The sequence below is a fragment of the Rutilus rutilus genome (assembly GCF_951802725.1).
Source record: "Rutilus rutilus genome assembly, chromosome: 15".
NCBI lineage: Eukaryota > Metazoa > Chordata > Actinopteri > Cypriniformes > Leuciscidae > Rutilus > Rutilus rutilus.
In genome coordinates, this window is record NC_140220.1 from 15,303,306 (window position 1) to 15,318,415 (window position 15,110).

The 15,110-nt window shown below is 40.0% G+C and overlaps 1 protein-coding gene across 1 annotated transcript in view; it reads left to right on the forward strand.

Annotated features, from left to right (window-relative positions):
* LOC311305551 (pleckstrin homology domain-containing family G member 3) overlaps positions 1 to 14,799 on the forward strand; it is a 152,165-nt gene extending 137,366 nt beyond the window's left edge. Inside the window, exons 16-18 of the mRNA XM_084433336.1 lie at positions 8,631 to 8,738; positions 9,002 to 10,535; positions 12,834 to 14,799. Of these exons, the coding sequence (XP_084289462.1) occupies positions 8,631 to 8,738; positions 9,002 to 10,535; positions 12,834 to 13,750 (2,559 nt within the window). The 3' untranslated portion in view covers positions 13,751 to 14,799. The remainder of the gene's footprint in view (positions 1 to 8,630; positions 8,739 to 9,001; positions 10,536 to 12,833) is intronic.
* The last annotated feature ends 311 nt before the right edge of the window (positions 14,800 to 15,110 follow it).

Genomic DNA, 15,110 nt, shown 5'->3' on the forward strand with positions numbered 1-15,110 from the left:
TTAGCGATTTAAAAGCCCCCGCTGCGGTGTCACACATCAATTAACCAGTGGGAAAAAATTCTCAGTCACATCGCTAATATATTTATATATAAATACAATGGGCCTACCTGATTTTGAACACAAGAGGGCAGTATAGCCCTATGTATGACTTTTTTTTTTTTTCTGTTCAGTTCTGTTTCGGCTTAGTTCTGATATTTGTATAATTTTATATAAAAATAAATGGTGTATAATACAATTTTTAAAAGATTTGAGATGTTTTCTGATTCCTTTTTTGACATTATTTTAATCCCTCGCCATGTCAAAACCGTTTGAGATATTCAATAACCGTTCACAATTTAGCATCTTTAATGTATTTTCATCATGTTGAAAAAGTTTGGTGTGAATAAAATAAACCACTTAGCAGGAGTGGGTAAAAATGCAGAGGCTGAATTTGCAAATAAATCCATATTCAGACCAAAATATCTGACTTCCTGTTGGTTGCAGCTAATGCCTGTAAATTAGAAAGTTGTCCGGCTCGATGAGACCAATATACGTACTGATTTTTGTAATTGTGGGTAAAACTAACCCCCCCACTTTTGTCAAAAACATTTTGAAAGTGACACACTTCCTGCTGCCAGTTGGTGGCGCTATAACTTTGACTCACAATAGTCACATCCATCTGATCGGCCTCTTACCATGAACACACTGCTGAAGTTTCATCAAGATCAGTTAATGTGTGCAGAAGTTATAACACTTCGTGTTTCTCTTTTCTCGCCATAAATTCGTGTCCTCGCCACGGCCGAACCGTTTGAGATATCAAAAATCCGTCCGCAATTTAGCATCCTCAATGTCTTGACTTCATGCACACCGAGTTTGGTGGCGATTTAATTAATTCTCTAGGAGAAGTGTTTCAAATTCCACAGCAAGCGTTCTCCAAACAACCCATAATTGCCGACTTCCTGTTGGGCTGGTGTAAAACTTAGAGCACGAAAGTTGTTCGGCCCGATGAGATCTATATGTGTACCGAGTTTCATATCATTACATGCAAGTGTGTTTGATTTATGGACAAGTGTTCGGATCCCGTTCCAGGGGGCGCTGTTGAGCCCCCCTGCCACGCCCGGGTACCAGCTTCAGCCCGGCCCTGATGGCCGCAGGTTCTGACCTGTGTGCAAAGTTTCAAGAGTTTTCGAGCACGTTAAGGGCCCCAAAAGCCCCTGAAACCTTGAAACACACTGAAATCAATTGGAAATTCCCTCCCACCCCTCACACACACAGAGACAGAGAGAGAGAGAGAGAAAATTCTCCAAAAAATCACATTCAAACCAAAATATCTGACTTCCTGTTGCTCTCAGCTAATAAGTGTGAATTAGAAAGTTGTCCGGTTTAATGAGAACAATATACATAGCGAGTTTAGTGACTCTATGTAAAACTAAGCCCCCATTTTTGACTAAAGGTGGCGCTACTGAGCCCCTCACCACGCCCGTTTCTGAAACTTTGCACATGTCTACTGGCTAATAAATGTGATGTGTCTGTCGAGTTTCATGCAATTTCAAGCATGTTAAGAGTCTCAAAAGCATCAAAAAAGAATATTAAAGTTTGATGCGTTGCCACGGCAACAGTATCTAAGATATCAATAAACCTTTCACAGGTCTACATCTGCCGTGTGTCTACATTATTCACATAAAGTTTGAAGCAAATCGGGTAAAAATAAGAGGGTGATTTCAAAGCATTTTGAAAGTGACACACTTCCTGCTGCCAGTTGGTGGCGCTATAACTTTGACTCACAATAGTCACATCAATGTGATCAGCCTCTGAGCAAGAACACACTGCTGAAGTTTTATCAAGATCAGTCAATGTATGCAGAAGTTATAATACACTTCCTGTGTCCCATTATTCGCCATAAATTCGTTTCCTCGCCACAGCCAAACCGTTCGAGATATCAAAAATCCCCTGGCAATTTTTCATCCTCAATGTCTTGACTTCATGCACACCGAGTTTGGTGCTGACCGGGTGAATTCCCTAAGAGAAGTGTTTCAAATTCCTAAGCATGCGTTTCCAAACAACCCTAAATAGGGATGCACCGATCCGATACTCAGTATCGGTATCGGCTCCGATACTGCCATTTTTGCCGGATCGGGTATCGGTCAGATGAGGCCGATCCAAATCCGATATTGTGCGTATACTATTCAGTGTTATTGTTAAGCCCCACAAAAGGCACACAAACATTATAAAGCACCATACGTTTTCGTGGACAATATTATAAGTGTTCTGAAGCCATTATATAGTATAATGTGAGATATAAATTAATATTTAAGTTGTTAAATTCAAGGTAAACGTTTACCTCAGCTCCGGCTGTCAATCATTCTTCATTCAGCACTCAAACAGCGCGTCGCGTTCGGTTACGACAGTTAACACGATGAAACTCTCTCCAAGATGATTCAATGTTACTATTATTATACTTGATCTGTAGATAAATGTCTATGGTTTCGCATAAAACAACTTTATCTTGCTGGACTTTATTGCTGTACCTTAATCATGTTACTTTCTACCGGGTGTCTGTTAGATCACAACACTGCAGTAAAGTCAGAGCACTATTTGTTCTTCACGCGCACAGTAACTGAAATTTAAAACTGTTAAAAGAAAATGCTGAATAGACTATTGCATAGATAGATACTGTATAATACATTACGCATCAATATGTATTTTCTTTGTGCTTTAAACTTTCCAATGCGGACTCGACGCGCTGCGCGCTGTGACTCGTGTTGCTTCAAGCGCATCATTCTGCGCTCGGGATGCGCATAAGCGCTGTGTGCCGCACTGTATTGGAGCCTTTCATATCATAATACAGGGACGCAATGAAAGATTATCAATAGCCGTTCTTGTTCTGTCCTATCTATTATGTTGCTACCTCATTAAACAGCTGTGCTATACATTAAAAAAAATTCTCAATTTTATAGTAGGATATAAAATAATTGCTATTTTTGATTTTTATCTTGTTTTTCATGAATGTATTTTACAACAATACAAAGAGCAATGTGTAAAGTTTTACCAGATTTAGTGTTACACTTATTGTCTCTAATTTGTTCCCCACTAAACGTTTTTTTTTTTTTTTCACAAAATGTTCAGATTTTATACAATTATTGTGCAGTCATGATTTTTCTAGACTAAATTTTACTGCTGAATTATACACTAATCTAGTTTATAATAGCATTTATGTCAGATTATGATCATATTTTTTGATGTTGTATTTATTTTTTTCAGTTCTTATTATCAGTTCAACACAGAGTTATAGAAATTCTACTTGATTAAAAAAAAACTGCGCTGGTATCGGTACGGATCGGTATCGGCCGATACTCAGAATTTTTGGTATCGGATCGGATCGGCTCTGAAAAAATGGTATTGTTGCATCCCTAACCCTAAATAGTCGACTTCCTGTTGGGCTGGCGTAAAACTTAGAGCATGAAAGCATTTTTTGACTCCCCTTAATTAATGATATTTGAAAATATCACATTATTCACTTACCCTTGCTGAAAAATAGGCTTTTTAAACCAGATTAAGCAGGTTTGCTGGTCATAGTTGGTCTCTCAGCCTGGTCAGGCTCATCTGTTGGCTAGTTTTAGAAAGGGTTTTGACGCTTTTTAAATTGGACAGTTTGGGAGACGAGCTTAAACCAGCTAATTTTTCAGCAAGGATGGCTGCTACAAATTAAATGCAGATGTATACCTGGCTTCTCTAGCCTAAAATTTAGAACAAAGAGCCCTGGAAACATGCCCCCATTTAAAACCGGGCCAAATGTCAGGAACACATGTCTAGTTAATGCATGCAGGGCAATTAATTTCAAATTGTTTCTGTGCTCGGACCAGAAGATTTATGGATTAAGTTAGCATTTGGGGGACTGCCCACTTGCTCTTAAATGCATTTTAAGGTATCTCCAGCTTAAAATAAGCTTCATGTTATTAAACTGTTTTCTTCATCTTCTTTATCATAGCAATTGTGAGTTCCTGTGGCAGTTCACCCTTGATACCCTACTAAAGTTTCCCAATACTCGTACACAGATGCAGCAGACTCATTCTATGCCAAATGCTATATGGGCAGGAGGCCGAAGATTGTAGGCCTGTCTTCAAAGGTTGACAGAGTGGAAATGTGGCGAAAGCATGGAAATGGTACTGACCTTTCAGGGCTTGGGCCCTAATAATAATCCTACCGAAAACAATAGGGCCTTCGCCCTTTCAGGGCTTGGGCCCTAATAATCCTACCGAAAACAATAGGGCCTTCGCCCTTTCAGGGCTTGGGCCCTAATAATAATAACTAATAATCCTACCGAAAACAATAGGGCCTTCGCCCTTTCAGGGCTTGGGCCCTAATAATCCTTAGAAGAACAATAGGGCTCTGCGCCCTTTCAGGGCTTGGGCACTAATAATAATAATCCTAACGAAAACAATAGGGCCTTCGCCCCTTCAGGGCTTGGGCCCTAATAAACAGAGCAATTCCAAGAGGATACACCATCGGTGCTCGGGCCCTAATAAACGGAGCAAAAACAATAGGGTCCTCTCACCATCGGTGCTCGGGCCCTAATAATAAACGGAGGAAAAACAATAGGGTCCTCTCACCATCGGTGCTCGGGCCCTAAATAGTCAACCTAACATAAAAATTACACTTGCAATTTGTTTTAAGTGACAAGACAGAGAATATTACTTGTCCGATCTATGTATATGTATATGTATATGTATATGTATATGTATATGTATATGTGGGGGATTTGTCTATTCCATTTAATCTTTGTTTTTCAAGGTTTCAGGGGCTTTTGGGGCCCTTAACATGCTCAAAAACTCTTGAAACTTTGCACACAGGTCAGAACCCGTGGCCATCAGGGCCGGGCTGAAGCTGGTACCCGGGCGTGGCAGGGGGGCTCAACAGCGCCCCCTTGAACACGTTCTGAAAACTTGGTCCATATATCAAACACGCTTGCATGAATTAATATGAAACTCGGTACACATATAGATCTCATCGGGCCGAACAACTTCCTAATAACTAAGTTATTAGCTCCGCCCATGTTTTTTTTACAAAAGCACAATGTTGTGTTTTATTGCGAGTGTACATAAATATAAGTAAACACATTGCAGTTTAAATGATGTCCTGTATGAACAAAACGACGGAGTAGCCTATGTTTTTATGTTTCCACTGTTCGATCGCGCGCACGCCTCACACACACACACACACACACACACACACACACACACACACACACACACTGTGCATTCCAGCATTGCAATCTTGACATCGCAGCCGGTTCATTACAGCCGTAATAAAATATAATAATAAATATAAATAGTCAACCTATTTGCAGCAAATGATAGTAGATTTTAGATCAATATATTTGTTTTCCTTACAATTTTATTTAATACTAACTTTATTCTCATCTGAATTATAAATAATTTATTTATGTATAAAATAATACTACCATTAAAAAATACATTTGATTGTCTTTTGTAATCAATGGAGAATGTGTGACTTAAAAATAAACAGATTAGTGCTCGGTTTGAGGACAAGAAATGAATGCAATATGATGAATGTCCAAAAGATGGCACCGACAGACTGTTTTTAAATGGGGTTGGATAAATATTTTTTTTCTTTTAAACTGTGTGTGTGTGTGTGTGTGTGTGTGTGTGTGTGTGTGTGTGTGTGTGTGTGTGTGTGTGTGTGTGTGTGAGAGAGAGAGAGAGAGAGAGAGAGAGAGATTTTGGTTGGGTGGCAGTTGTAGGTTACAGTTTGACAAGAGTTAATAGTTTGACAAAGCACAATGTTGTTTTATTGCGAGTGTACACAAATATAAGGAAACACTTTGCAGTTTGAATGATATCCTGTATGAACAAAATGACGGAGTATGTTTTTATGTCTCCATTGTTCAACTGAGCCACAGACACACACACACACACACACACACACACACACACACACACACACAACAACAACAACATATTGTGCATTCCAGCATTGCAATCTTGACATCGCAGCCTGTTCATTATAGCCTTAATAAAATATAATAATAAAATAGTCAACCTGACATATAAAAATTACACTTGCATTTTTTTTTTAAGTGACAAGACTGAGAATATTACTTGTCCGATGTGTGTATATATATATATATATAAATATAGCTGCGAGCAGCGATGGAGGGCCCAAGCCGGTGACACCGCCACCCCGGTGCCTTTAGTGTAACTAAAGGCACCAGGGTGGCGGTGCCACCGGCTTGGGCCCGTAATCGCTGCTCGCAGCTATATTTAATATTATTATTATTCTCCGCATTTAATCGCATTTTTGGGGGCCTAAACATGCTCGAAAACTCACGAAACTTTGCACACGCGTCAGAACTGGCGAAAATTTACATCTGATTTAGGTTTCAGAATTGGGCGGGGAAAAATGGCTCGATAGCGCCACCTATAAAAGTTCAACGGAGTGCGCCTCCCTCTGTGTTCCACGTACGTGTACGAAATTCGGTACATACATGTAAGGACCTAATACCTACAAAAAAGTCTCTTGGAGCGTAGCCCTAAACACAACAGGAAGTCAGCCATTTTCAACTTCCTCTCAGATTTTTGTGCAGTTTTTGAGGACGAACTCCTCCTACAGTTTTAATCTGATCATCTTCAAATTTGGTGAGTGTAATCTTAAGGCCTTTGCGACGTTAAATTCCGAAGATCTTGAGTTTTCGTCGAAGGGCGGGTCCTCGGCGGCCTGACAAATTTTGATGTTTCACCATGAAACAGGAAGTTGCTGTAACTCAGGCATGGAATGTCCAATCTGCCCCAAACTTCACACTTTTGATAAGCGTTCTGTCCTGAACACATGACCATGCTCATATTCAGTTACAGTCATAGCGCCACCTGCTGGCAACAGGAAGTGACATGTTTAACACTGTTATGAACTCCTGATAACATATAAAAAAGTGCCAGCAAGTGCTAAACATGCTAACAACATACTAGACACATGCTAAAACATGCTAGCAAACACTTAGCTAAGTGTTAAAGCATGCTATTACTGCAATTAAATAGGAATTTGCTGTAACTCAGGCACGGAATGTCCAATCTGCCCCAAACTTCACACGTTTGATAAGAGTCATGGCCTGAACACATCTACATGAGAATATTCAGTTATAGTAATAGCGCCACCTACTGGTAACAGGAAGTGTCATGTTTAACACATTGATGCCGTTCTAGCAACATGTTAAAAATGCCATTGACTTCTAAACATGCTAGAAACATGTTAAAACATGCTAGCAAAACTTAGCTAAGTGCTAAAGCATGCTAATTCAATGAAACAGGATGTTGTTGTTACTCAAGAAGGCAATGTCCAATTTGCGCCAAACTTCACACTTTTGATAAGCGTTCTGTCCTGAACACATGACCATGCTCATATTCAGTTACAGTCATAGCGCCACCTGCTGGAAACAGGAAGTGACATGTTAAACACTGTTGTGGACTCCTAATAACATATAAAAAAGTGCCAGCAGGTGTTAAACAGGCTAGCAACATACTAGAAACATGCTAAAACATGCTATCAATCACTTAGCTAAGTGCTAAATCATGCTATTACTGCAATTAAATGGGAATTTGTTGTAACACAGGCATGGGATGTTCAATCTGCCCCAAACTTAATATGTAACATGCAAGAAACATGCTAGCAACACTTAGCTAAGTTCTAAAGCATGCTATAAAAGCTCAAGGAAGTTGTTGTAACTTAAGCATAAAATGTCCAATCTACCCCAAACTTCACACATTTGATAAGAGTTATCTCTTGAACACATGTCCATGGTCATATTCAGTTATAGTCATAGCGCATAGTGAATTTGCTGTAACTCAGGCATGCAATGTCCAATCTACCCCAAAATTAATACGTAAAATGCTAGAAACATCATAAAACATGCTAGAAATGCTAAAGGAAGTTGTTGTAACTCAAGCATACAATGTCCAATCTGCCCCAAACTTCACATGTTTGATAAAAGTCCTGCACTGAACACATCTACATAGCGATATTCAGATATAGACATAGCCCCACCTACTGGCAATGGTTAACACAGTAATGCAGTACTAACCACATAATTATTGTGTACTAAGCATGCTAGAAACATACTAAACATGCTAGCAACACTTAGCTGAGTCATGAAGCATGCTATTATCACCATTATACAAAACATTTTGTAACTGACTTTGACATACTCTTACTATATATATCTCCTTAAATGTACATTGCCCAACCATGCTCTGTCTTCCTAAAGCCACCGAGTGATGATGGCACGGGTGCGAGGGCCCTTTCATCGCTGCTTGCAGCTTTAATTTGATTTTGCTTTCAGCGATCAATAAAACTGCATTACTGTTAGTTCCGTTTAACACATTTTTAACAAGACTTTCTTCCCAAAATCAGCACAGAAAAATGTGGGAAAATGCTACTTCATCTGGTTGTGCTAATGAATCTAACTTAAACCGTATTTGGACTGAGAATAATTGTCTTACTTAATAATTGTCTTGCTTAATAATTTGTTCCTAATGAAATTGCTTATTTAACAGTGTAAATATTCTTATGTATTGTATTTAAAGTGAGTTGTTTTAAAGTATCAAACACCCATGAATGCTAAAAACATGTTTTTATGTTAGGAGGAAGAGGGGTGTGAGGTCACTGAAGATAATTTTAATAGAGAAAATGGCCCATCAGTTGAACAGGTGGAGGCATATCTTACGGATGAAAGATATATCTCAGAACAGGTGAGTTGTTTACTTAACTTATTGATTATATACAGTAATTGTATTAGTTTTAGTACTTGACGACTAGAACTAGAATTGTACTGATTGGTTATAAGTTAATTTAGTAAGTAACAGGTTATCGAAAAGCTTACCACTGTTTTGAACTATGGTATGTATCGTTTCATGAGGTTATTGGCGATACCCAGTCATATTTTAAACAAATCCAGAAATCAAGGGATTCAGCTTGTAACTGTAATTTGACATTCTCTTCTTACCCTCTCAAGGACAAATCTCAAACCCTGAAAATAGCCTCTTACTGGAGATCAACTGAGAAATTAAAGCCAGACAACTTTAGTGATCCAGAGTCCATAGAGATGGACCAACAGGTTCCAAATATTCAGGATCTGGAGTCAGCAAGGGGAAAAGATGATCAGAAAGGTCCCAAAGAAGAGACAGAAGAGGCTCTGTCACAGCAAACCGATACCCCTGGTGAATCTTCAGAGGAAGAGGAGAATGCAGAAGAGAAATCAGACTCCACTAGCATTCTACCATCATCTGTGCTTGATAAGGCCAGCGCCATTGCTGAACACTTTGTCTGTGCCACACGTCGTAGTAGCATAAGCGCGGATGTTTGCCCATCTCCACGTCTTCCCAGCAGGACTGGAAGCAGTCTAAGTCTGGGAGATTCCCATGATCGTCAACACCACCTTGCTAGCACCTGCTCACCTGAGTCACATGGCATTCCTTTGACCCAGGAAGCCCTTGCATCAGCAGACTTCATGATCGGGTCATTGGGGGACGACAGACTTTTTGACGCCGATCGAAGCATCGACAGAAGAAGGGATTCAGTGCTATCCCGGCAAGATCAACTACTCATTGACAAGATAAGGAGCTACTATGAGAATGCAGAACACCAGGATGCTACTTTTAGCCTAAAGCGTAGAGAGAGCCTCACTTACATTCCAAGTGGGCTTGTAAGGAATTCAGTTAGTCGTTTCAACAGCATTCCTAATGATAAAGGCCTTGCCTTAGAGAAGACCTCCAATACATCTGGACCTGATGAAGCTATAGAACCTCTTTTTGTTACCTCGGCTCTATCAGAGACCAATTTGAGTGCAAATTCATCCTCTCTGGAACAACCTGTTAGTGATCCCACAGATTTCACTAGGCTTGACTCTGATGTAGATGGTTTCATGAAACCTCAGTCCGTCTATTACCAAACTGAGAGTAATCCGGAAGAGGTTTTCCGTCCCTCCTCTGAGATGATCAAAGTCTGGCAAGAAATGGAAAGAGAGGTCAATAGATGTCAAGGGGACCTCAAAGCTCTGAGGCCCAGAGAAACTCCTTATTATAGAGGAACGAGTCCCAGTCTCCTCAGGAAGAGTCCTAACCTGGGTAAAAAGACACAAGGCAAAGGTGTTGATGGACAGGTTATATCTGAAGATTCAAATCTGAGCACTATCAGAGAGGAGTCCTTCACACCATCACCTTTGAAAGAGAAGGAAAACCGTGCAGCCAGTGAGAATGATGCCACCAGACCCAGGCAATGTGAGGATGGATGTAGACCCCTTACATCTCTAGCCCCCAGAGTTAACAGGTTGAGAGGAGAAACTGAAGATGAGGGAGATGCAAGAGCACAGTCAGAAGAAGATGCGGATTCATCCCAAAACAAAGTTTTCCATCTTGCAAGGAAGTACAGTCAACGCATTAAGTGCACACAACCAGTGCTGAGACAGAGGAGTGAGGAGTCTGGAGATACATGGTCGGCCACGAGGAACCTTCTGTCAGTGGTGGAAGAAAAGCCAGAGGAGACCAAAGGTAAGATGGATCTTTTTGACTATAATCAAATCTTTATTTTAAAAAAGTGAATGCATTTTCAACCAATTTTCTTCCATACCACAACATATTACAAACAACAGAATAGAACAACAGAACTGAGACTTTTCACTTTTTGCCTTGCTCCTTGTCTGTATTTGCAGCAATCCTTTTATTAGTGGAGTCTTTTTGTGTATTATTAATGAGTACCTAAGTGCAAAAACAGTATATAATAAACTGACAAATGTAATATTATTTAGCAATATATAAAATGTCCAAAAAAATAGAGAATGTTTAAAACGCATGTTACATTGCAGCAACAATACAAGTGCTATGTGCAACTGATGCTTAATATACCTGAATATACTGAGTGAGAGACTTATGAGATGAGTGATACAGGCAAGTCCAAGTTAAGGAGTCTATTAACCTGAGGGAAGAAGCTTCTCCTAAGCCTCTCAGTTTTTGTCCTCAGACTACGGAAGCACTTACCAGATGGAAGCAGGCTAAACAGACAGTTATCAGGGTGTTGGAGTCCTTGATGATTTAACAGCTCTATTCCTGCATCGTCTGAGAAGGATGTCATGCAGACCCTGTGATGTCCTCGGCTAAGCGCTCTACTCTCTGCAGAGCTTTACAGGCCTGATTAGTGCAGTTCCCATACCACACTGAAATACATTCGTACACTTTCTATTGTTGCCGAATAGAAAGCTTTCAGGATTACTGGTGAAAGCCTGAATTTCCTCAGCTGTCGTAGATGGTACATTCATAATACTATCAGGGCCGGCTGCTTTTCCGACATTCACTCGCTTTAGAGTCCTACGAACCTCGTCCTCTGTGACAGTGGTCATGGTCATCGCTAACATGCCTGCTTCGTTCTGACACGCTGATCGGCAGAATATCGCTCACATGGTTAGTTTCAAAACGTGCACAGAAAATATTCAGCTCGTCAGCAAGCCAAGAGTCTGCTCTCACCACAGAAGAGGGATTGCTTTTAAAGGCACTTATGGTCCTCAGTCCCTGCCACATACGACGAGAGTCTTTTAGCTGAAATTGAGACTCCACTCGTTCTCTGTATCTAAGTTTAGCGGCTTTTACTGTACATCTGAGAGCATAGCACGATGCCTTGTAATCTCTCATGTTCCCCGACGAGAGACCTGCGTTATATGCAGCTGTCCGCGCATTCACCACAGCTTGGATAGTTTTATCCACCCACCTTTTCTGAATACAGAAGGTCTTTATAGTGATGCTTCCTCAGTAAGCATGCTAACAAAGCTCATTGCTACATCTGTGAACTTGCTGATGTCACCTGGAACATGTCCCAGTCAACGTCATCCTGTAGCGTAGCTTCTGATTGGGCAGACCAGCGTTTCACCACCCTCCTCTCGGGGGGTTCTTGCTTAGATTCCTGTCTGATTATATTCCGGTATGAGGAAAATGGCAGCATAATCTGATTTACCAAAAGTCGGTAGCGAGCGAGCTTTGTAGCCATTCCTAAACTGAGAATAGCAATCTACTGTAGTTGGGCATGTTGGTAAAATTCGGCATAACCTACCTGAGGTTGGCTTTATTAAAGTCCCCTTTCATGACGAAGGGAGCATCTGGATGTGTCTTTTATGTAGACACTAAGCACATCATGAAGCTTGGACAAAGCCAAACCTGTGTCTGTCTGAGGTGGGATGTGTACAGCAGCAGCAATGATGGATGTGAACTCACGGGGCAAATAAAATAGATGGCAAATAATAGATGTTCCAGATGAGGTGAACAGGAGCAGGATAGAGTGGAAATGTTCCTGGGATCACACCATTTATTATTAGTCATAAAATAAACTTTGGATTTACTGTCCTCCATTGTTCTAGCCATCCGTAAAACTGAAAAGTTATCGGATGGCGTAACAGCCGTGTCCGACACCAAAGGCATCAGCCAAGTTTCAGACAGGCAGAGTATGCAGTCTCTAATGACACGTTGAAATCTTATCCTGGCTCTAAGATTATCCAATTTATTCTCAAATCTCAGAGTAACTCAGATGACCATGATGGGTTACAGGATGAAATGTCTCGAAATAGATGGGTATAGTGGTATCCAATCTACTTTGTCATAAGTAATCAGTGCAGATGTTGTACGTACAAAAAATAACTTTGAGTTCTACTCGTGTTGGTTTCCAGTTTAAAGTGGTTGACTTCAATAAATATAAATTGGTTGCTGAAATATATATTGGTTGCAGTGATTCTACTTAATGTTATTCAGTCTTTAATGTAATGTATAACCAAACATAAAATGATCTTATGTTTTGCTGCTCCACAGGTAAACCAGACTTGATGCTGTCCATGACTGCAAATTATCAGGCTGATTATGATAGAGACCAGAAGTCCCAGCTTGTGACTCCCAGCCCAGACCACACTCCTAATTCTGTCAGTAGCCCAAAGGTCTTGTCCCCACATCTGTCCCATTCCAGGAGTCCTCTTAGTCCTCCACCTGAGAACTTCAACTGGCCAGACGTCCGTGAGCTTCGCTCCAAATATGCACACTTCGGCAGCTCATCTTCTCAGTCACCAGCAGGCCAAAGTCATTCTGTGGCAGAGAAGATGTTCGACGGCACTTCTAGAAGACGTTCTAGCTGCTCTTCTAGCCGCATGCTCACCTCTTATGGCTCCACAGACTCTTCAATTCACACACTTTATCCGGGAAGGGATACGGGAGAATTGCTGACTCGGAAGCATCGTACTGGCTCTCTGGACCAAAAATTGGGTAGTTTGTATTTGAGTGATCTGCATAGTCTTCAGAGTAAAAATGCCAGCAGTGGCTACTATGTCTCCGCTCAAGCTACCCTTCCAAATGAGAAGAATATAATAGTGGTTGAGAAAGTACCTGAGGATACTCCACCAGTAGAGATGGACCTGCCTACCAAAGAGTGCATGAAACAGGAAATGACAACAGATGATGGCTACGTCCAAATTCGTTCTCCAACTTCTCGCGAGAAGATCTCAATCATGGCTGTCATTGACCGCTGTCGGGCGTATCAGGAGTCAGAGGAATACCGTCTTAGGGAAGAGGGAGGATCTAAGACAGAGCGGAGCAAAAAACTTGAGAAAGCTCCATCCCCTAGTGATTACTTAGATGATGTTGTTAAAAATGCATTGGATTCTGGGAAGAAGGCTGACACAGCTAATCAACACAGCGTTGTCAAGAACCTCAGAGAGAAATTCCAAAGCATAAGATAAAATCACTTGTTTTATCGTTATGTATTTGATGTTTCAGAAATACTGGAAAGTTGTTGGCTGTGAAATATTTTGCTTCATTAATTTCTCTCTTTTTTTAATGTCTTGACCACTGAAGGTATGGTCAGTATATATTATGCTGTAGCCAAATAAATCATTTGGCGAATTTAAACCTCAAACCTAATATTCTGTACGTTTTGTATGCTACTTTACTGGTATTTTGGACACTGTTTGATTTATGTTGCCTACTGTTAAACCTATGAGAAACCTATGGTTTTTTATGGTCTGGATGCTAGGCAGCAAGTGTAAATATTGTACATTCTTGTACATGCATTCATTCTGATGTACCATTCGCATATTTGATTGTAGATATACATGTATGTTTTTGGTAGTCATTTTACATAAATGTAAAGGTAATGACATTCTTCTTCATGATTGTTTAAATTTTGGCAAAAGTATTTCAATTCATGTAATACAGTATACTTTGCCAGTATAGACTTGACTTTAGTGTAATTCCAGTCTAGACTCTAAATGGAACAGACCAATCAAAAACTGGGTTTTATTTAACTTTTAACTAAAAGATATGTTAAAGCTTGTTCATAGATGGCATGCATGGGCCAAGTGTATATATGTACCTTTGTACCAAAGTGGATTTAGTCCCTTTTTTCTAGGAAACTAGATCCTAATGTTTAAAGACATACTGTAAGAAATAGTACAGTATGACAATTTTGTCTGAAATTTTAAGCTTACAATGTGTCATTGTGGTGCATGATAAATCTGCCACTAACATCAGACTTTGGCTGATGCCACAATTTGGTAAACACTGTTGGTTGAGCAGCCCATTCTGATAGACTGGTCTTTGTGAAATCTGTCATTTTCTTCATAACTGCTCTCTTATTGATCATTGTGTGTGTCTCTCTCTGTTATTTATTAAGATTCTATTGATTCCTCTTGTCTGTCTGACTTAATACAAATGCACCAAAAAAATACAGTTCATAAAGTGGAAAGTCTGGAAAAATCACTCCATAATAAAACCGAAGGAAATTCAACTTAGCAAAGACTTGGACAGATTTTGTTTATGTCCCATTTTAATGACTCTGATCTATAGGCCTCAAATGCAAATCTTAGATAGTCAAACCAAGAGCATATGACTCCTTTCAACACTGTTTCCGAGGTTTAATCAAATCAGAACTTGATAAAGCCTCCATGTCAGTTTATGGTTTGATATTAATACGATATTCATGCAAATCTGTTTTTCAGATATGAAACTCGAATATTTTTTGAGTTAAAGAGTTTTTTCTAAGTTCGACATGCAGCACTTGAATTACTTTAGCCATTCAACATTAGCCATCACTGAGCAACT